The sequence below is a fragment of the Nomascus leucogenys genome, chromosome 18 (assembly GCF_006542625.1).
Source record: "Nomascus leucogenys isolate Asia chromosome 18, Asia_NLE_v1, whole genome shotgun sequence".
Classification (NCBI taxonomy): domain Eukaryota; kingdom Metazoa; phylum Chordata; class Mammalia; order Primates; family Hylobatidae; genus Nomascus; species Nomascus leucogenys.
This window is the reverse complement of record NC_044398.1, coordinates 8,190,069-8,212,771: the sequence shown is the minus strand read 5'-3', so window position 1 is coordinate 8,212,771 and position 22,703 is coordinate 8,190,069. Positions and strand designations below refer to the sequence as shown.

The 22,703-nt window shown below is 35.9% G+C and overlaps 1 protein-coding gene across 2 annotated transcripts in view; it reads left to right on the top strand.

The window, feature by feature from the left end:
• The window catches only part of IPMK (inositol polyphosphate multikinase), an 82,392-nt gene extending 61,831 nt beyond the window's left edge, over positions 1-20,561 (top strand). For both annotated transcript variants that reach the window (XM_004093040.3, XM_030798008.1), the window contains exons 5-6: positions 12,748-12,829; positions 15,384-20,561. In XM_004093040.3, the coding sequence (XP_004093088.2) occupies positions 12,748-12,829; positions 15,384-16,006 (705 nt within the window). In that variant the 3' untranslated portion in view covers positions 16,007-20,561. The remainder of the gene's footprint in view (positions 1-12,747; positions 12,830-15,383) is intronic.
• The last annotated feature ends 2,142 nt before the right edge of the window (positions 20,562-22,703 follow it).

The following is a 22,703-nucleotide window of genomic DNA, read 5'->3' as shown; positions in this document are numbered from 1 at the left end:
CGCAACAGGCAGGCAGCCACTGTGATCATGAAGGACCTTGGAGAAGAGGTCCTTGTTCTCCCCAGCACTCCACTGTAGACATAGCTGGGGCATCCCCCACAGGAATGCAGCATGGAGGCACCTATAGACAGCCATTCTGGAATAATCCAGGGTGAGTGCAGCCTGACAGGAGGAGCACCCCCCAGATTCAGGCCTGAACGAGAGGCAGAGTCACAATCACTCCCTGTTTGGAATACCAACATTCCTATAGATGAAAAGAGGTGCCTGTCTGATCTAAAGAGCTGAAACACTAGTATAGGAGTGAGGCTGTGAAGTAAATAGTTATCCTGCTGACTTGGTAGGGGAGCTGTGGTAGTTCCCACTCTTCACTCTGATAAATCCTCAGCACATCTAATTGAGAGCCGCCCCAGCTACCCTCATCAAGGCTGGGACCTTGACCCACCATTGGGTATTACATCTACTCACCTGCCTTAGCCACACCTGCTGCCTACCCAGGGTTACTCCCTCTATGGGCCTGAATCCGAATCATCAACTTAGGAGATAAAACACCAGGAAAAAATTAAATAAATAAGGCGTACACCACGAGAGAAAAATATAAGCTTCAAGAGATCCCTGCCATTCCAACTCAATAGGAGACAGTGAACTCACCCACACACCAATAATATAACTACTATAGCCAGCATTAGGGAAAGCCAGCACACAAAGACTCTCTATAAATAAGGAACTCATACAGAGTCTTTATCCCTACAAGTACCAAGAATCAGTTTAGACTAAAATGAATATTAAAGTCTAATCCTTAAGAGAGAGAGAGAAAAAGTAAATTAGAAAAAAAAGTCCAATCAAAAATATATTCAAGAACAATTTGAAGAAGCAGTCTACCCAAACGAGAAGGAATTAGAAAACTAATTCTGGTAATATGACGAAAACAGGGCTCTATAACACCCCAAAAAGATCACAGTAGCTCCCTAGCAATGGATCCAAACCGAGAAGAAATATCTGAATTGCCATATAAAAAACTCAGAAGGCTTATTATTAAGCTACTCAAGGAGATACCAGAGAAAGGTGAAAAGCAACTTAAATTTTAAAAACAGGGCCAGGTGTGGTGGCTCACGCCTGTAATCCCAGCACTTTGGGAGGCTGAGGCGGGTGGATCACGAGGTCAGGAGATCGAGACCATCCTGGCTAACATGGTGAAACCCCATGTCTACTAAAAATACAAAAAATTAGCTGGGCGTGGTGGTGGGCGCCTGTAGTCCCAGCTACTTGGGAGGCTGAGGCAGGAGAATGGCGTGAACCCGGGAGGCAGAGCTTGCAGTGAGCTGAGACCACGCCACTGCACTCCAGCCTGGGTGACAGAGCAAGACTCCGTCTCAAAAAAAAAAAAAAAAAAAAGAAAAATCATAAGTATCTTCTGAGACCACAGTGGAATAAAACTGGAAATTAACTCCAAAAGGAACCTCAAAACCATACAAATACATGGAAATTAAATAATCTGCCCTTGAATGATTTTTGCGTGAACAATGAAATCAAGATGGAAATGTAAAAATTCTTTAAACTGACTGATAATAGTGACACAACTTATTAAAACCTCTGGGATGCAGCAAAAGCAGTGCCAAGGGTAAAGCTCATAGCATTAAATGCCTACATCAAAAAGTCTGAAAGAGCACAAATAGACAACCTAATGTCACATCTCAAGGAACTAGAGAAACAAGAACAAACCAAAGCCAAACTCAGCAGAAGAAAAGAAATAACAAAGATCAGAATAGAACTAAGTGAAATTGAAACAACAACAAAAAATAATGCAAAATATAAATGAAACAAAAAGCTGGTTCTTTGAAAAGATCAACAAAATCGATAGACCTTTAGCTAGATTAACCAAGAAGAGAGAAGATCCAAATAAGTTCAATTAGAAGCAAAACTGGTAATATTACAACTGATACCACAGAAATACAAGAGATCATTCAAGGCTACTATGAACACCTTTATGTGCACAAACTAGAAAATCTAGAGAAGATGAATATATTCCTGGAAATATACAACCTACCTAGATTAAATTAGGAAAAAATAGAAACTGAACAGACCAATAACAAGTAGCGAGATTGAAACAGTAATAAAGAAATTACCAAGAAAAAAAGTCCAAGACCTGATGGATTCACAGCTGAGTTCTAGCAGATATTCGAAGAAGAATTGGTACCAATCTTACTGAAATTCCATAAGATAAGGAGGGAATCCTCGCTAAATCATTCTGTGAAGACAATATTTCCCTAATACCAAAACCAGGAAAGGACATAACAAAGAAAGAAAACTACGGAACAATATCCGTGATGAACATAGATTCAAAAATCCTCAACAAAATACTAGCTAACCAAATCCAACAGCATAGCAAAAACATAATACACCATGGTCAAGTGGATTTCATACCAGGGATGCAGGGATGGTTTAACATACACAAGTCTATAAATGTGATACATCACATAAACAGAATTAAAAATAAGAATCATATGATCATCTCAATAGTTGCAGAAAAGCATTTGACAGAATCCTGCATGCCTCTATGATAAACACCCTGAGCAAAATTGGCATTGGAGGGACATACTTCAAAATAATAAAAGCTGTCTATGACAAACCCACAGCCATCATCATACTGAATAGGGAAAAGTTGAAAGCATTTCCCCTGAGTACTGGAACAAGACAAGGATGCCCACTTTCACCACTTCTATTCAGCATAGTACTGGAGGTCCTAGCCAGAGCAGTCAGACAAGAGAAAGAAATAAAGGGCATCCAGATCAGTAAAGAGGAAATCAAACTGTCACTCTTCACCAGTGACATGATTGTATACCTAGAAAATCCTAGAGACTTATCCAAAAAGCTCCTAGATCTGAGAAATGAATTCAGTAAAGTTTCAGGATACAAAATCAGTGTACACAAACTGCTATACACCAACAACTACCAAGCTGAGAATCAAATCAAGAACTTAAATCTCTTTTACAACAGCCACAAAATAAAAAATAAAAGTACTTAGGAATATACTTAACCAAGGAGGTGAAAGATTTCTACAAGGAAAACTACAACACACTGCTGAAAGAAATCATGGATAACACAAATAAATTGAAACACATCCCATGCTCATGAATGAGTAGAGTCAATATTGTGAAAATGACCATACTGCCAAAAGCAATCTACAGATTCAGTGCAATGCCCATCAAAATACCATCATCATTCTTCTCAGAACTACAGAAAAATGCTAAAATTCATATGCAACCAAAAAATAGTCCATATAGCCAAAGAAATATTAAGCAAAAAGAACAAATCTCTAAGCATCACATTACCTGACTACAAACTACACTACAAGGGTATAGTTACCAAAACAGCATGGTACTGGTATAAAAATAGGCACATAGACCAGTGGAACAGAATAGAGAACCCAGAAATAAAGCCAAATACTTAACAGCCAACTGATCTTCAACAAAGCATGCAAAAACATAAATTGGGTAAAGGACACCCTGTCCAACAAATGGTTCTGACATAATTGGCAAGCCACATGTAGAAGGATGAAACTGAATCCTCATCTCTCACTTTATACAAAAATCTATTCGAGATGGATCAAAGACTTAAATCTGATACCTGAAACTATAAAAATTCTAGACGATAACATTGGAAATACTCTTCTACAATTGGCTTAGGCAAAGAATTTATGACCAAGAACCCAAAAGCAAATGCAACAAAAACAAAAATAAATAAATGGGACCTAATTAAACTTAAAAGCTTCTGCACAGCAAAAGAAATAATCAGCAGAGTAAACAGACAGCCCACAGAGTTGGAGAAAATATTTGCAAACTATGCATCTGACAAAGCACTACTATCTAGAATCTACAAGGAATTCAAAGCAATCTGCAAGCGAAAAACAATCCCTTCAAAAAGTGAGCAAAGGACATGGATAGACAATTCTCAAAAGAAGATATACAAATAGCCAACAAACATGAACAAATGCTCAACATCACTAGTACAGAAATGCAAAATAAAACCTCAAGGAAATACCACCTTACTCCTGCAGGAATGGCAATAATTAAAAAATAAAAAAATAACAGATGTTGTCATGGATGTGTTGAAAAGAGAACACTTTTACACTGCTGGTGGGAATGTAAACTAATACAACCACTGTGGAAAACAGGATGAACTAAAAGTAGAACTACCATTCGATCTAGCAATCCCACTACTGGGTATCTACCCAAAGGAAAAGAAGTTGTTATATGAAAAAGACACTTGCATATGCATGTTTATAGCAGTACAATTCGCAGTTGCGAAAATATGGAACCCGTCCAAACGCCCGTCAACCAATGAATGGATAAAGAAAATGTGATCGCCTGTAATCCCCGCACTTTGGGAGGCCAAGGCAGGCGGATCACAAGGTCAGGAGATCGAGACCATCCTAGCTAACACGGTGAAACCCCGTCTCTACTAAAAATACAAAACATTAGCCAGGCGTGGTGGCGGGTGCCTGTAGTCCCAGCTACTCAGGAGGCTGAGGCAGGAGAATTGCTTGAACCCGGGAGGTGGAGTTTACAGTGAGCTGAGATCGCGCCATTGCACTCCAGCCTGGGCGACAGAGCAAGACTCCGTCTCAAAAAAAAAAAAAAAAAAAAAAAGAAAATGTGAGAGATATATATACACAATGGAATATTACTCAGCCATAAAAAGGAATGAAATAGTGGCATTTGCAGCAACTTGAATGGAGTTGGAGACCATTATTCTAAGTGAACTCAAGAATTGAAAACCAAATACTATGTGCTCTCACAAGTTGGAGCTAGGCTTTGAGGATGCAAAAGCATAAGAATGAGATAATGGACTTTGGGGACTTGAGGAAGGGTGGGACGCAGGTGAGGGATAAGACTACACATTCAGTAAAATGTACACTGCTTGGGTGACAGGTGCACCATGATCTCAGAAATCACCACTGAAGAACTTACCCATGTAACAAAAACCACCTATTCCCCAAAAGCTATTGAAATAAAATAATAATAATAGTAAACTCTTCTTTGGGTTTGCATTACCTTTAGGGTACATGGATAGGATAAGCAAACAAGGTATTGTATGATTTCGCTCTGCTGGGATTTATTGTTTCCCTAGACATAAATAGAGGTTTGTTTATTTCTTAAAGAGGTTTAGTTTTTTTAAATAGCTTTAGCGAGATGTCATTTACATACCATTCTGTTAATCATTTAAAGTATAGAGTTCACTGGTTTTAATCAATTCATAGACTTGGGCAACTGTCACCACATTCAACTTACAGTATTTTTATCACTTCTGCAAAAAACGTTCATACACATTAGCAGTCCCTACCAATTTCCTTCCAAACTCCCTGTCCCTAGGGAACCACTAATCTATTTTCTATCTCTATGGATTTGCCCCTTCTGGACAATTCATATAAATCAAATTGTACAGTACAATGTGTGGTATTTTGTGACTGGCTTCTTTGATTTAGTTTCGTGTTTTTAAAGTTCACCCATGTTGTCATGTAAGTCAGCACTTTGTTTTTTATTGCCAAATAATATTCTATGGTTATACCACATTTTGTTTATCCATTCATTCATTGATGAACTTTGGGTTGTTTCTACTTCTGGGCTACTAATAACTGTTATGAACATTTGTATACAACTTTCTGTGTAGGTATATGTTTTATTTCTCTCAGATAGATTCCTAAGTGTGAAATTGGTAGGTCCTAAGGTTAAGTTTATATTTAACTTTTTGAGAAACTGCCAAAGTGTTTTTCCACAGTGGCTTCACCATTTTATTTAGTTATTTAATATTTTAAAAAATTATATAAGTAGCTTTTGGGGTACAGTTTTTTGTTGTTGTTGTTACATGGATGAATTATATAGTGATAAATTCTGAGATTTTAGCATACTCATCACCTGAGTAGCGTACATTATACCTAATATGTAGTTTTTTTAATCCCTAGCCACCCTTCCCACTCTTCTTCTGAGTGTCTAAAGTCCATTGTATTACTCTGTATGCCTTTGTTTACTCATAGCTTAGTTCCCACTTGTAAGTGAGAACATATGGTGGCTTCACCATTCATTTTACATTCCCACCAGCAATTCATGATGGTTCCATTTTCTCCACATTCTTGAAACCTTTGTTCCTTTTTGTTTTTCTGCTATAAGCCATCCTAGTAGGTGTCGAGTAGCATCTCCTTGTGGTTTTGATTTGCCTTTCTCTAATGATTAATGATGTTGAGCATCTTTTCATGTGCAATATTATTGACTACATATGTCTTCTTTGGAAAAATGTCTATTCAGACATTTTGTTTTTAATTATTGAGTTGTATGTAAACCCATCAAACTTTTGATTTGCAAATATTTTTTCTAATCTGATTTTCTTTACTTGATAGTATTTGTTGAAGATTCCAAATTTTTAAATTGGAAGTCCAATTTACTTTTTTTTGTTACCTAGGCTTTTGGCATAAAATCTAAGAAACCATTGCCTAACCCAAACTCATCAAGATTTACTCCTATTTTTCTTGTAAGGATGTTATAATTTTATCTCTTGTATTGAGACTTACGATACATTTTAAGTTAATTTTTTGTATGCTTTAAGGAAGGGGTCAGACTTCATTCTTTTGCATATGGATATGCAGTTGTCCCAGCACCATTTGTTGATAGGACTGTTATTCCCCCAGTTAATATTCTTGATACCCTTGTTGAAAATAAATTGACCATAAATGTTTTCCATTTTCATATTGTCTATCCTTATGCCAAGTACTACACTGTTTTGATTAATGTTGCTTTGGAGTAAGTTTTGAATTATGAGTCCTCCAATTTTGTTCTTTTTTACATTTTATTTTATTTTATTTTGAGACTGGGTCTTTGCTCTGTCATCCAGGCTAGAGTGCAGTAGTGTGATCGTGTCTTACTGCAGCCTTGAAGTGCTGGGCTCAAGCAATCCTCCTACTTAAGCCTCCCAAGTAATTGACACTACAAGTGTACACCATCACACCCAACTAATTTTTAAATTATTTTGTGGAGACTGTGTCTCACTTTGTTTCCCAGGCTAGTCTTGAACTCATGGGCTCAAGTGATCCTCCTGCCTTGGCCTCCTAAATTGCTGGGATTGCAGGTGTGAGCCACTGCACCTGGCCTCAACTTTGTTCTTCTTTTTCAAATTTGTTTTGGCTATTCTGGATCCCTTTAGTTTCCACATGAATTTTAGGATCAGCTTGTCAGTTTCTGCAAAGAAGTTGCAAAATGAGCAACTAAGATGGTGATGTACCAGGAAAAGCTAGAGCTTGCTTTTGCTTATCATTTTGTCCTCCTACACCTGTTTCTCAGTTTTCTTTCCATTAAAAAAAAAAATTGGATACTTTTTTGCTACATATTTATATGTTTTTAGGTTGAGAATGTTAACTTTTTATTACAAATATCTTTGCTACCACACCTGGCTTATTTTTTATTTTTTATAGAGATAGGGTCTTGCCATGTTGCCCAGGCTCGTCTTAAACTCCTACGCTCAAGCAGTCTTCCTGCCTCAGCCTCCCAAAGCACTATTATTAAAGGCGTGAGGCACTGTGCCCGGTTGCATTATGTTTTTTAAAAAACAGTGTGTATACTTTAATTAAAAAATACTTATTGCTAAAGAATACTAATGATCATCTGAGCGTTCAGTGAGTTGTTTCCTTTTGCTAGTAGAGGCTCTTGCCTATGGCTGCTGATTGATCAGGGTGGTGGCTGCTGAAGGTTGGAGTGCCTGCAGCAATTTCTTAAAATAAGACAGCAGTGAAGTTTGCCACATAAATTTACTCTTTTTTAAATGAAAGGTTTCTCTGGAGCATGTGATACTCTTTGATAGAATTTTACCCACAGTAGAACTTTGAAAATTGGAGTCAGTCCTCTGAGATCCTGCCACTGCTTTATCAAGTAAGTTTATGTAATATTCTAAATCGTTCATTGTCATTTCAACAATGTTTACAGCATTTTTACTAGGAGTAGATTCCATCTCAAGAAACCACTTTCTTTGTCATCCATAAGAAGCCACTCTGAGGCCAGGGGCAGTGGCTTATGCCAGTAATCCCAACACTTTGGGAGGCTGAGGCGGGTGGATCACTTGAGCTCAGGAGTTTGAGACCAACCTGGGCAACATGGTGAAACCCCCTCTACAAAAGAATACAAAAATTAGCCAGACATGGTGGCATGCACCTGTAGTCCCAGAGACTCAGGAGGCTGAGGTGGGAGGATTACTTGAGTACAAAAGGTTGAGGCTGCAGTGAGCCATGATCGTGCCACTGCACTCCAGCCTGGGCAACAGAGCGAGACCCTATCTCAGTCAGCCAATCAATAAAGCAAGCAAGCAAGTCACTGTTCATTCATTCAAGGTTTATCATGAGATTGCAGCAATTCAGTCACATCTTCAGCCTTCAGTCTTAATTCTAGTTCACTTGCTCTTTCTACCACATCTGCAGTTACCTCCTCCACTGAAGTCTTGAATTGAACTCCTCAAAGTCATCCATGAGGGTTGGAATTAACTTCTTCCAAACTCCTGTTAATGTTGATATTTTGACCTCCTCTCATGAATCTCACATCTTCTTTATGCCATCTAGAATGGTGAATTCTTTCCAAAAGGTTTTCAATTTACATTGCCCCAATCCATCAGAGGAATTACTATCAATGGCAGCTGTATGTAGCCTTGCAAAATATATTTCTTAAATAATAGAATTTAAAAGTTGAAATTACTCCTTGATCCATAGAACTGCAAAAGGAATGTTATTAGCAGACATGAAAACAACATTAATCTCCTTGTACATCATCAGTAATCTTGTTAGGTGACCAGGTGCACTGTCAATGAGCAGTAGTATTTTGGAAGGAATCTTTTTTTCTGAGTAGTAGTTCTCAATGGTGGGCTGAAAATATTCAGTAAACCATGCTATAAACAGATGTGCTGTCATCCAGGCTTTGAGCCCAGGCAGAGTAGATTCAGCACGTTTTTTTGTTTGTTTGTTTTGAGACAGGGTCTTGGCCCAGGCTGGAGTCCAGTGGCATAATCATAGCTCACTGTAGCCCCTCCTGGGCTCAAGCAGTCCTCCCACCTCAGCCTCTCGAGTAGCTGGGACTACAGGCATGTGCCACCACACCCAACTAATTTTTAAATTTTTTGTAGAGACGGGGTCTCACTATGATGCTCAGGCTGTTCTTGAGCTTCTTGCCTCAAGTTGTCCTCTGGCCTCAAGCAATCCTCCTGCTTCAGCCTCCCAAAGGGCTGGGAGATTCAGCATAATTCTTAAGGGCTCTAGGACAAATGAGTGAGTATTGGCTTCAACTTAAAGTCACCAGCTGCATTTGCCCCAATAAGAGAGTTAGTCTGTCCTTTGAAGCTTTGAAGCCAGATATTGACTTCTTATCTCTAGCTGTGAAAACCCTAGGTGGCATTTTTTTTCAATAGAAGTCCGTTTTATCTACATTGAGAATCTGTGGTTTGGAGTAGATACCTTCATCAGTTATCTTCTGGATAAGTTGCTGTAGCTTCTACAATAGCACTTTCTGCTTTACCTTGCATTTTAGGTTAAAAACAACATCTTTCCATAAACTTCTGCTAGGGTCTATGAACCAGCCTTTGCTAGTTTGCACTTTTCTTCTGCAGCTTTCTCATGGTGACTCTCAGCCTTAATAGAATTGAAAAGAATCTTACCCTGGATTAGGCTTTGACTTGAGGCTCATATTGTGGCTCGTTTGGTCTTCTATCCAGACCACTAAAACTTTCTTCATATTAGCAGTAAGGCTGTTTCACTTTCTTATCAGTTGTGTGTTTACTGTAGTTAGCACTCTGAATTTCCTTCAAGAGCTTTTTCTTTGCATTCACAGTTTGGCACAAGAGGCCTAGTTTTAGGCCTGTCTTTGCTTTCAAGATGCCTTCCTTACTAAGTTAATCACTTTTTAGCTTTGGATTTAAAGTGAGAGATGTGACATTTCCTTTCATTGAACACTTAGAGGCCATTGGAGGGTTATTAATTAATTGGAGGGTTATTAATTGGCCTAATTTCAGTATTGTGTCTCAGGGGATAGGGAGGCCTGAGGAGAGGAAGAGAGATGGGGGAAGAGCTGGTCAGTGGAACAGTCAGAACACACATATTTATCCAATTTGCCATCTTATGTGGGCGTGGTTCGTAACATCCCAAAGTAATCACAGGAGTAACATCAAAGATCACTAATCACAGATCACCATAACAGATGTAAGTTTGAGAATTTTCTTTTTTTTCTTTATTTTATTTTATTATTATTATACTTTAAGTTTTAGAGTACGTGTGCACAATGTGCAGGTTTGTTACATATGTATACATGTGCCATGTTGGTGTGCTGCACCCATTAACTCGTCATTTAGCATTAGGTATATCTCCTAATGCTATCCCTCCCCCCTCCCCCCATCCCACAACAGTCCCCGGAGTGTGATGTTCCCTTTCCTGTGTCCATGTGTTCTCATGGTTCAATTCCCACCTATGAGTGAGAACATGTGGTGTTTGGTTTTTTGTCCTTGTGATAGTTTGCTGAGAATGATGGTTTCCAGTTTCATCCATGTCCCTACAAAGGACATGAACTCATCATTTTTTATGGCTGCATAGTATTCCATGGTGTATATGTGCCACATTTTCTTAATCCAGTCTATTGTTGTTGGACATTTGGGTTGGTTCCAAGTCTTTGCTATTGAGAATTTTCAAAAATTACCAAATTGTAATACAGAGACATGAAATGAGCACATGCTGTTGGAAAAGTGGCACCAATAGATTTGCTCAAGCTGCCACAGACCTTCAATTTGTAAATAATGCAGTATATTTGTAAAGCGCAATGAAGTGAAACACAATAAAATGAGGTATACCTGTACAGTTGAATAGTCTGCCTCCATACAAGATATCATATTATAGTTATTTTTTCTCTATATATCCTTCCAGAGATATTTTAAACATGCAAATACTGCATATATGTTTATTACAAAACCTACCTTAAACACTTTTCTGTTTCTTGTTTTTTCCCCCATAAGTGTGAACATGTCCTTTGTTCATCAAATAAATTTCGAACAGTTTTTTTTCTCTATTTTTCTTTTGATTTCTGCATGGGAAGAACACTGTGAAAACATAGAAATGATAAATATTTGTAGTGGTGAATACCCTAAATACCCTCACTTTATCATTACACGTTCTATGCCTGTAAGAAAATACCACATGTACCCCATAAATATATACAAATATTATCTACCAAAAAAAACCAACTGACATTTCTGAGTTTTAGTTGGAAATGCTGTACCTAGTTATTATCAGTTACTCAAGGATTCCTATATGTTTTCGGGGACCGTTTTATCATTTCAATCTTTGATACATTTGGAATTTATCCTGACATAAGATATCAGGTATGAATACAACTTACTTTTTTCCTGATCACTGTTTAATCAGACTAACACCATTTAATAAATAATCTTTTCCCATTGATTTGAAATCCCATTATCATATACTAAATTCTCACATATGTTTGATTGTAAAATGTGTTTTAGTATCTGGTAGGGTGGCAAGGTTAGTTCTACCTTATTAATCTTATTTTAACTTTTCTTGGCTCTTTTTTTTTTTTTAAATATGTGAACTTCAGAGTTGGCTTATGGTTAAAAAAAATTGTTGAGGCCGGGCGTGGTGGCTTACACCTGTAATCCCAGCACTTTGGGAGGCGGAGGCAGGTGGATCGTTTGAGGCCAGGAGTTTGAGACCAGCCTGGCCAACATGGTGAAACCTCACCTCTACTAAAAATACAAAAATTACCTGGCCGTATTGTCACGCACCTGTAATACCAGTACTCGGGAGGCTGAGGCTCAAGAATCACTTGAATCCCGGAGGCAGGGGTTGCAGTGAGCCGAGATCACACTACTGCACTCCAGCCTGGGCAACAGAGAGAGACTCCGTCCCTCCCCCAAACAAAAAAAAGTTGGTATTTTTATTATAATCTCACTTTAGTTGTAGATTAATTTAAGTAAAATTGATATAGTTTATTATGTTGAATCTTTTTTGAGAACATAGGTGTGTGTCTTAGGAATGTTTTAAAGATATTTTCTTATACATCTTTTACATATCTAGCTTATTTTCATGTTCTTTGGGGGTTACGTTTTATAAATGGCGTCTTTCATTACATTTTCTAACGAGTTATTTGTGTTTAGAAAGCTTATTTTCTGTTTACTAATTTGTATTCAAATGCCATGTCTTATATTTTATTATTTGTATTTGTCTTTAATTTTATTTTCCAGTGTACAACTATTATCTTCAGAGTATTAACTTTATCTCCACCTTTCCAAATTATTATACCTCTAATTTCTTTCTCTCTAATTGCATTTGCTAGGAACTCCAGAATATTAGATGATAATAATATAAAAGACATCATGATAAAATATTTTTGTGAAGGCTTCTTGTATTTTAAAAGAAGTGCTTTTTCAGTTCTCTCCTTTAAACTTGAGACTAACTCCTGGTAGGTTGAGGTAGATAGTTTTATCATATTGGAAATATTCATCTATCCTTATATTACAAAGATTTTTCATCAGTAGTGGATGTTAAATTTGTAAAGTGCCTTTTCAGCATCCATTGATATAACTGCGATTTTTTTCTTCTTCTCAAATCTATTAGAATGAATTACCTGAGTAGATTTCATCTTTAGCCACCCTTGTGGCTGGGATAAACCCCACATGGTCAAGGAGTATTAGCTTTTTAATATTCACTGCTTTTTTTGACAGGTTTATCATGTTCATTCCGATAGCTATGAGACACAAAACCAGCATTACGGAAGAAGCTTAACAAAAGAAACTATAAAGGATGGTAAGGACTAAAAAACTAATGCTTTTATGATTGAACAGTTAAAATACTTCTAAAGTTATTTCAGTTTTAGTTGTCATTTGGAAAAGTGATTTGATTCATAATAAACTATTTTTAAAAATAATGAAACTTAGATTTACAGAATTGGATTAACCATAAGCCCTGGTTCATAATACATCAAGACCATGGGACTATGAATGACCCTCTGTTACATTTTCATTTATTTCTTATTAATATACTTTAAAAAAAAATGAACAGCTGTGTACCAGCCATCTAGCTCAATACTGGAACTAGAGGTTGTGTATAAAATTATTTTGTAAGTAAACATTATAGATCATAGTATATTAAAACTGCTTGTTACATAAGAGACTTTAAAATACGTGTTGTAGCATGTAATGTATTTTTATTGAATATTCCCATGTGTAGTTGAGCTATGTAAGTTTCTAGAGCTACATAATGAATAATTAAGTGGCATTAAACTGATTTAAATAAAATCTGTTAACATACATATATGCTTCTAAAATATTTATGGCCAAGATACTACAAAAGCAACAATATCCTAGATTCCTGGAAATAACATTATATTACAAGTTTATTCTTAGCTCCACTAAGATATTTAGAGAAGAAATTATGCATAGTGTAAAAAGTTTGTAGAAGAATTCTTATTTTATGTATAGAAAGCAAACATCCATAGCATGAGCTTAACAATTAGTGTTTGCCTTGGAGTACTTAATCAACAGCAAAATAACATTCAGATGGGCTATTTAAAAAATATTTTCCCAGGCTAATAATTTAGTTATATCTGAATATATCTTTTAATAGTTTCTGTCCCACATTGGGGAACAAGTTATTTCAAAGCAGAAATCAAATTATATATATCTATAAATTCCCAAGTATGATAAAATAGGCATAGTTATTTTTTATTTGTTTTTTTTTTTTTTAAAGGCCTAATAATCTGATAGGTTAAAACATTTAAAGGTCTCAATTTTCAATAATATACCTAACGTGGGAAAGTGCTATTCCCAAAAGTGAGCTTAACTTTTTGGAAAAATTGACTTAATCAATATTATTGAGAGCAAATGAAAATTAGTAGAGGTATGGTTTGGTATTTGGTAATGGTACCATTAAAAAATAATTAAATTTGACTCTAGGTTTTAGTTAGCTCTAAAAGATTCAAACAAGCAAGTTTTTGTTTTTTGTTTTGTTTTGGTTTTTGTTTTTTGTTTTCAAGACAGTCTTGCTGTATCGCCCAGGCTGGAGTGCAGTGGCACGATCTCGGCTCACTGCAACCTCTACCTCCCAGGTTCAGGTGATTCTTGTGCCTCAGCCTCTCAAGTAGCTGGGACTACAGGCATGCGTCACCATGCCTAATTTTTGTATTTTTAGTAGAGACGAGGTTTTACCGTGTTGGCCAGGCTGGTCTTGAACTCCTGACCTCAGGTGATCCACCCGCCTCTGCCTCCGAAAGTGCTGGGATTACAGGCGTGAGCCACTGCGCCCAGCCCGAACAAGTAATTTTACTGTAAAATTTCTCACAATAGCAAATAGAGCAAGTCTTGGATCCTCTTTCTTTCTCTCTCTCTCTCTCTTTCTTTCTTTCTTTCTTTCTTTCTTTTCTTTCTTTCTTTTTTTTTTGAGATGGAGTCTTGCTCTATTGCGCAGGCTGGAGTGCAGTGGGGTGATCTCGGCTCGTTGCAAGCTCCACCTTCTGGGTTCACGCCGTTCTCCTGCCTCAGCCTCCTGAGTATCTGAGACTACAGGCGTCCGCCACCACAGCCAGCTAATTTTTTGTGTTTTTAGTAGAGACGAGGTTTCACCGTGTTAGCCAAGATGGTCTCGATCTCCTGACCTCGTGATCCGCCTGCCTTGGCCTCCCAAAGTGCTGGGATTACAGGCCTGAGCCACCGTGCCCGGCCTAGAATCCTATTTGGTTTTTTTTTTGTTGTTTTTTTTTTTGACACAGAGTCTCACTCTGTCGCCCAGGCTGGCATGCAGTGGTGCAATCTCGGCTCACTGCAAGCTCCACCTCCCGGGTTCACACCATTCTCCTGCCTCAGCGTCCGGAGTAGCTGGGACTACAGGTGCCCGCCACCACGCCTGGCTAATTTTTTGTATTTTTAGTAGAGACGGGGTTTCACCATGTTAGCCAGGATGGTCTCGATCTCCTGACCTCGTGATCCACCCGCCTTGGCCTCCCAAAGTGCTGGGATTACAGGCGTGAGCCACCGTGCCCAGCCTGGAATCCTATTTCTTGAGAGAATATAGTGAGAGAAGTAAACTACCAGTCTACCTGTAATAAATTTCCTTTTGTCTAAATAGGATATTTCATATTATATTAGTGTCATTTAAATGTTTTCTAATAAAAGCATCTTCACCAAAAATCAAGCTGAGGTCAGACTTCTATATCTGACTAGAATTCTTAGAATGCTAGGATTAACTGTTCACTTAATTCTAAGGGATGATGGGGAAAATATTGGAGAATTCTGTGATGAGTTCACTTCCCAAATAATAGTTATTTCATAATTTGATTATAATGCTCATATTTTTCTTTTTATAGGAGTCTCCAGATTTTTTCATAATGGGTACTGCTTAAGAAAAGATGCTGTTGCTGCCAGTATTCAGAAGATTGAGAAAATTCTGCAGTGGTTTGAAAACCAGAAGCAGCTTAATTTTTACGCAAGTTCATTACTCTTTGTTTATGAAGGTTCATCTCAGCCAACCACTACAAAATTGAATGACAGAACTTTGGCAGAAAAGTTTTTGTCCAAAGGACAACTGTCAGACACAGAATTACTAGAGTACAATAATAACTTTCATGTGTTAAGTTCCACAGCTAATGGAAAAATAGAGGCTTCAGTGGGCAAAAGCTTGTCCAAGATGTATGCTCGTCACAGGAAAATGTATACAAAAAAGCATCACAGTCAGACTTCATTGAAAGTTGAAAATCTGGAGCAAGGCAATGGGTGGAAAAGCATGTCACAGGAACATTTAAATGGAAATGTACTTTCCCAACTGGAAAAAGTTTTCTACCATCTTCCCACTGGTTGCCAAGAGATTGCTGAAGTAGAAGTGCGAATGATAGATTTTGCTCATGTGTTCCCTAGCAACACAATAGATGAGGGATATGTTTATGGGCTAAAGCATTTAATTTCTGTACTTCGAAGTATTTTAGACAATTGAATCCTCTATTGCAGTCTTTTAAGGGGTGGGCCAATCATAATGAAGAGGAGCAGTCAATATCTGCACCTTTAATGCTATGTAAAAAATTTGTATTGTGAGTCGACATTTTATTTGCCTTTATACTTTTGGAAGAAAGGTTAACTTTTTTATAATCTTACTCAGGAAAACTAATTATTTGTTCATTAGAAAACTATGAAGAATAAAGAAACTTAGGAATGTTAAGCAGGGAAAGTGGTGGTACATGGCTTAAACATCTTTTTTGGCTCAAGCAAAATGAAAACCATTATTCAGTCATTAAGAGTTCAGTTAGCTTTCTGTAGCCAATTCATGAAATCTCTGTCCACCCAGCCTTGACAATGAGCCATATCTAAAATATTACATTATTAGAACACCTACCAAAATCTCGAAAGCACAGGTTGATGTCCTTAGTATTGCTATGTATGAAGTTACTAAAACTGGAGAAAATTCTACTTCAGAAACAAGTACTGTTTAGGTTTTATATTAAAAGTTCAGACCAGCATATCAAAGGGTGCTTCTTAGTGAAATGATTTAGAATTGTTGCATTCCAAAAGCAGATTTTCTCTTTAATTTTTACATCTCTCTCTCAAAATATTATACTTCATGAAAAAGACAATTGACGTGGATGACAACAACAAAGTCTTGAAATTAAAGGCACACTAATTGTTCTTACTGGGGTTAGGGGAAAAGAGATGTTATTTTCAAGGAACAAAATATTTTCCTTTACAATCTTTCATTCATGAGAAAATTGGAATATAAATTTATTACATTGTGAAAGTATCATAAACCATATACCTTTGTATCTAAATGCAGCTTCAAAAAAGTAAAGAATTGAAGTTTTATTTCTCCTCTAAATAACTTGATTTTTTTTCTTTAAAAATATATGTATTTATATGTCCCCATTTAGTTAAGTGGTAGTGTAAATGTATGTTGTTAAAAACAGTTTCTCAGAATTATAGTAAGCAATGAAAGACAATATCTAATTAGGTTGTTATCAAAAATACTGTGTGTAAATTAGTCCATAATATAGGGTTTGGTGCATATCTATATTCATGCTTCTATTTCACTCTTACTCAAAACAGTTTTATATTATGTTGACCAGTGAAATTGTAACTTAATTTCATGGGGACAGGAGCAGTGCTACAGTTCCCGGAAAAATTAGATTTGTATTATCTTTGTTTCACACCCACCTTCTTAAAAAAATCAACTAGTTATTTGTCATTTAAAACATTTAAAACTTTGAGTCTTCAAATACATTTGATGTTAATGCTGTCATTACTTGCACTTCCATTCACTAATAACATTTCTAGGTAGTTATCAGTTTTGTCATATTCCTGGAAGATACTTTGGGGTTGTAAATTCTTTCTCCTCGTTTTCTTCTGGAGTTACAAATTGCATTTTTAAATCCGAGCACCTTTATTGTGGTGTGGAGAAAATTATCACAATTTTATGTTTATTTTACCTTCTCAGCCTTCTCTGAGGGCACTTTGCAAATACCTGAGTCCAAACAGAAGTACCAACTAAATGCTCTATGAACTCTATCCTTAGTAAATCTGTTAAACCTGAATAACTTAAAAGATCATGTGCATTTTGTAATAGCAAAATTTGATTTTAATTTTTTATTTAGAATTGGTGTATTTATCATAGGGACTTCAATTTTTCTTCACTTTTCGAATGGATATTGGCTATAGTTTTATGTTTTAATGGGAATGAATTTCAAGTCATAATAATCAAAATTTTTAGTTTTACTTTTTTCTTTTACAATATGGGTTTTGTTGTTATTTGGATAGTGGTTCAATAAATCTTAAGCTCAGATAATTAAACACTATTTTGAACCTTAACAAGATACTGAGGCTTTTTTTGTGTGGGATGATATCAACCTATGTACAATGAATTTAATAAACTTAAGTATTATCAGATTTTTTGCACATTTTAGCTAAATAAAATCTGAATTAACTGTTCAAGATTTTTTTATCTGTATTTGGAAATATAATTTTGTAAAATCAATGTCTTAACTTTTTGATACAATAGATCATGTTTTGTTTTTAATAAAGCAAGAAGCCCATAATTTTATCTGTTGTTTTTCAGAGAAGGGATTAACATTTAATTCTGTTTGTTTACATTTGTTATCATTGTTATCCAATGCTCAATTTTATGTTGCTTTATAAGTAGGCTTAGGTATAACAGAATAAGTATCTGTTTATCTAATCTACATGTGACTATCTTAGTCTCTCTCGGTCACTTAATATTATGCTGAAATTTACCACTGTGGGGATGAATGATCACTATTCACCAAGTATATTTGAACATGTAAATGCTTAAGAAATAAGCATAATATGGATATAGTTTGGGTTAATAGGATTCTCATAGTTTTTTTTCCCCTATGAAACATAAGTAATGATTTTAGTGTATTTCTTATGGAATACACTCATTTAAAAAGGACTTTAAGAAATTGTGGATGTGAATAATACCTTTCTCTAATAAAAATTTAAATTGTATAATAGTTTTATAATAAAGTATTTACATTAATTGATATTTTAATATGGATGGACATTGCATAGATTCAAATAAATTAAAATCAATGATAAATGCTAAATATTTTATCTAAATAGTTTTTCAAGAAACAGTTATGAAAATGTGTATATTAAATGGCTCTAATGTGGAGCTTGTCGTATTTCAACTCAGTATTCATTATTATTTGTGTGTCTGGAAAGATTGTACTTACTTTACACTACAATTTGCTCTTATGGGGCTCTAAACTGTTGAACTGAAGAACTTTTGTCTGTATTTTGATTGAGCATAATTTAGTATTTTATGATTTCCAAGATGATGTTCTTATGTCTATCAAGTCTATGTATCAAATTTATAACATCGTTTAAGAAAAAGGAATTTCCACAGATACTTCAGTTGCAATTTTTTGTTTCACGCAGCTGAAAATACATTTGTTTCTAGGGGCTGGAATATTGTAGAAGATGTAGGATGAAAGAAAACGATAGAACAACGAAAGAATTCTGTTTGTGAAATTACAGGAATTGTGTCCACTATGGTAAAGCATTGTCATCACTTTAGTACATTTTTTCTTAGTAGTTTGGCATTTTATACTTTAAAACTTGTTTTGCTTTAAAAATTGTTTACAATGCTTACCTTCTTTCTCCAGTGCCTTTAGTCTTGATTTGATATGTTTGTGCCCTCAGTTACCCTTTCTATTACATGTTTTTGATGTTTTCATAGCCTAGGAAACATCGATTCCTTTTTAATAATTGTCAGTCTGATTATCTAAAGAGGTAACAATTATCTGCTAATGCTTTGGAAAAACAAGTGGGGTTGCCTTTGGAGGCCAGGCTTCTTAGTTCATTCAAAAATATTCCTTGGATTTATGCCATGTGTTAAGAATTTTTAGCCCCCAGTATTACAACTGTGAACCAAACAGATAAGGCCCTAACCATTTTCAGCATTCTCTTTGGATGGGGTGGGATTGGGGACTTAATTAAAATAGAGATATAGAAAAATAGGCATCTAAATAAGATAATAAGTATGGGGTTGAAATGAAGCATCTAACAATAGTTGAAATTAGAAGTAATATTTTACAGTATTGTAACCTCTATTTAAGTTTGGGTATTAGTTACAGATAGCATAAAAAAGCCTTAATTTTTCACTTTCCTTGCTGGCAAAGGTACATTTATTTAGACTGTCCATTTAAAATAATGTTTAACATAAACATTACTGTGAAAAACATTCCATTACATATTCCCAAGCAAATGAGCTGCATCTTCTTTACTGTATTTTACAATTTAGTACAACAGTTTTAGGCCTCAATCAACATCACTGGTATTTTAAATTTGGCAATGAATATGAAATTACTTTTGACTTACAGATTGATTATATTATTACTTTGAAAATGGATTAATTTCTTAGAAAAGTTTGGCGCCTCTATCTTTTTGAGTTAATATTTAAATTCTCATTATTATATTAATAGCCTGTACTAAGTGAAAATATTATTTATTCAAGTAAACAAGTCACTATAGGCTTTCAAGACTTTAATTTTAGATTTTGTCATCGAAGTTTAAATTTTTTACCTACTGTCCACTTAAATATATATTAACAGTTTGTAAAGTGAAATAGTTTTAAGTATGATGTATGATGCACCTGCATATAAATGAAAATGGCGTGCACAAAGACACTTTACTATGGGAACTGTACTGGAAGATTTATGAAAGCATGTGAAATTGCACCTAAAATTGTGTTATTAGTGACTATAAGCAGCAGTGCTAAATTTATTGTACTTGATGAATGAATGTATTTAGTCACAGTTACTTTGGTTTAAATGTATAAATGTCTTTAGGGTTTTTTTTTTAATGTGTTTGTAATTTGTGCTATTGTGGGGGTATACTTGGACTGCAGGGGTTATTGTCAATGTGTGATTTGTGTTTTTATTTTATAGAATCATCTAATGTGATATACCAATTTTTATAAGTGATATTTACATAATTCTAATAACTGTATATTTGACAACCTATTAAAATGTTTTTCATTGGAACTTTTTTCATTAATTGTAACATGCTAACAAACATGGTGGTTTAAAAATAATATTCATTCAACAGATATTTGAATGTTAGGTATCAGAAACTGTAGGAATCATTGGGGAATCAAAGATGACAAAGTGCGTCAGTAGAAAGATCCATACTTTCAGACAAATTGGGGAAGGGATTTTTTTTTAAGTGTACACGTTGGAAATGATAAAGTATGTAAACCGTTTTCCATGGATATTTATTTTTTCTGTCACGTAAACTAAAATCTTTGGAATCAACCTAGAAGGAGAAGTGGGCCAGAGGAGAAACAAATTGATATGGCTATGAAAATGCATTAACTTAAGCTTAAGTAGGTAATGTTTTCTTTTTTTTTTTTGCATGTATTTGTAATTTCAGGAATTAGTGATCAAGTTATTCTTTTCATTATTAGTTAAAAAGGATTCAGTACCTATTATCAAGATATATACTGGCTGGAAGAGAAAAAAACATGTCAATATGGGATAAAATAGTGGAATTATTATTGACTTCTGAATATCCAGCAGGGTTGTGAAGATAGAGAAGTCATTCCAATAGCATGCAAGAGGAAGAAGAGAGTGTGATTTATAACATCGTAGTGCTAAAGAAGGTTGTACTGAATTCCACCTTAATGCCTGCTTCTTTGTGAATGCTATGGGGAGGAGCAATACTATGTGATGTAGTAGCTTTTTCCCTCCTGATTAAGATGAGCTGCCTACCTGCTAAAAAAAAATAACATGGAACCCCACTGCCACAGTCCCCAAGTTATAGCTAAGTGTAAAGACTAAAAGCCAAAGAGAAAGAATAAAAAGTGAAAATAATTATAAAAATCACGTGGGGATTTTGTTCAAATGCAGATTCTGATTAAGTAGACTGGACTGGGCTCTGATGCTGGTCCATGGACCACACTTTTGACTAACAAGATTTGCAACAAGTTTCTTGGAGATAGGGTGTGCACTACCACTTGAACAGAGGCCCAACCAGAGCTGTTGGAAAGCCAAGAGAGAGTGCTGGCAGCAGACAAGGAAATGGGCTTAGAATGTGAAGAAAATACAGCCAGAAATGGCTTAAGATAACACTGGCCACTCTTAATTGGAAGAAAAAGTTCATTGGAAAGTTAATGTCAAGGACATTAAACCATGCCTCCTGCAACAAGTTTTGGGAGTCTTGTAATGATAGACTTGTTATTTTCTATTATTTGTGCCATTGGCCTTTTTTTATTTCTGTGTGAATAATTACTACTTTGCCAACCTAAGAAAATAATCTGCATATGCTTGTTAATTACATTGTACTTGTCATCTGACAACATTCTAGAGGTGCTTTGGGCATAAATGACATGGTACAATTGCCTAAAATGCCAAGAAATGTTGAAAACCAAGTCTTTCTAAGAGGAGTTAGGAAGGTCTTTAAAATTATTATTTAATGAAAGTTAACATAAATTGTTAAAGTGCCTTGGAATGGGCTCAAGGAAAATGATGAGTGTGGAAGCATTGTGTGGAGATAGTGCATGGAGGAATAACCAGTCTCACCTCATACACTTTAAAGATCATATACTTAAGGTAAACAGACCTAGTTTATAGCTTTTGAGGCTTGAATCCAGTTCAAAGAACATCCTCATTTATAAATTCGTAAAGAAACTGTAATACCACAACTTAATTCTTACTCGTTTTAACTCTCAGTTTCCACTCTTCATAGTGGTTGGCCCTGACCCACCCAAGTTATGTCAGAAGTGGAGGGGATAATCAATCTAAATCATGGACTAGCCTGACCACTCTGTCCGCAATTATTGCTGCATAACACCCCGAAGTGTCAGCGTAAGTCTTAACCCTTTTTATTATTTGGATGGATCTGCAAGTTGGCTGGGCAGTTCTGCTGATCTTGGCTAGACTTATGTCTCTAGAATCAGCTGGCAGGTCATCTGGGGGTGCGGGTAGGACGATGTGTCTCGTATTTCAGCAGGCTAGCCCAGGCATTTCTCTTAGTTGTAGTTAGGAGTCCAGGAGAAGAAGCTGAAAACGTGCAAACAGGTTTCAAGTTTCTGTTTAAGTTTGCTACTGTTGCTGAATCCAGAGTCAGAGTGGGAGGACACTGAAGAAGGGTGTGGATACAGGGAAGCCACAGTACAATCAACCACA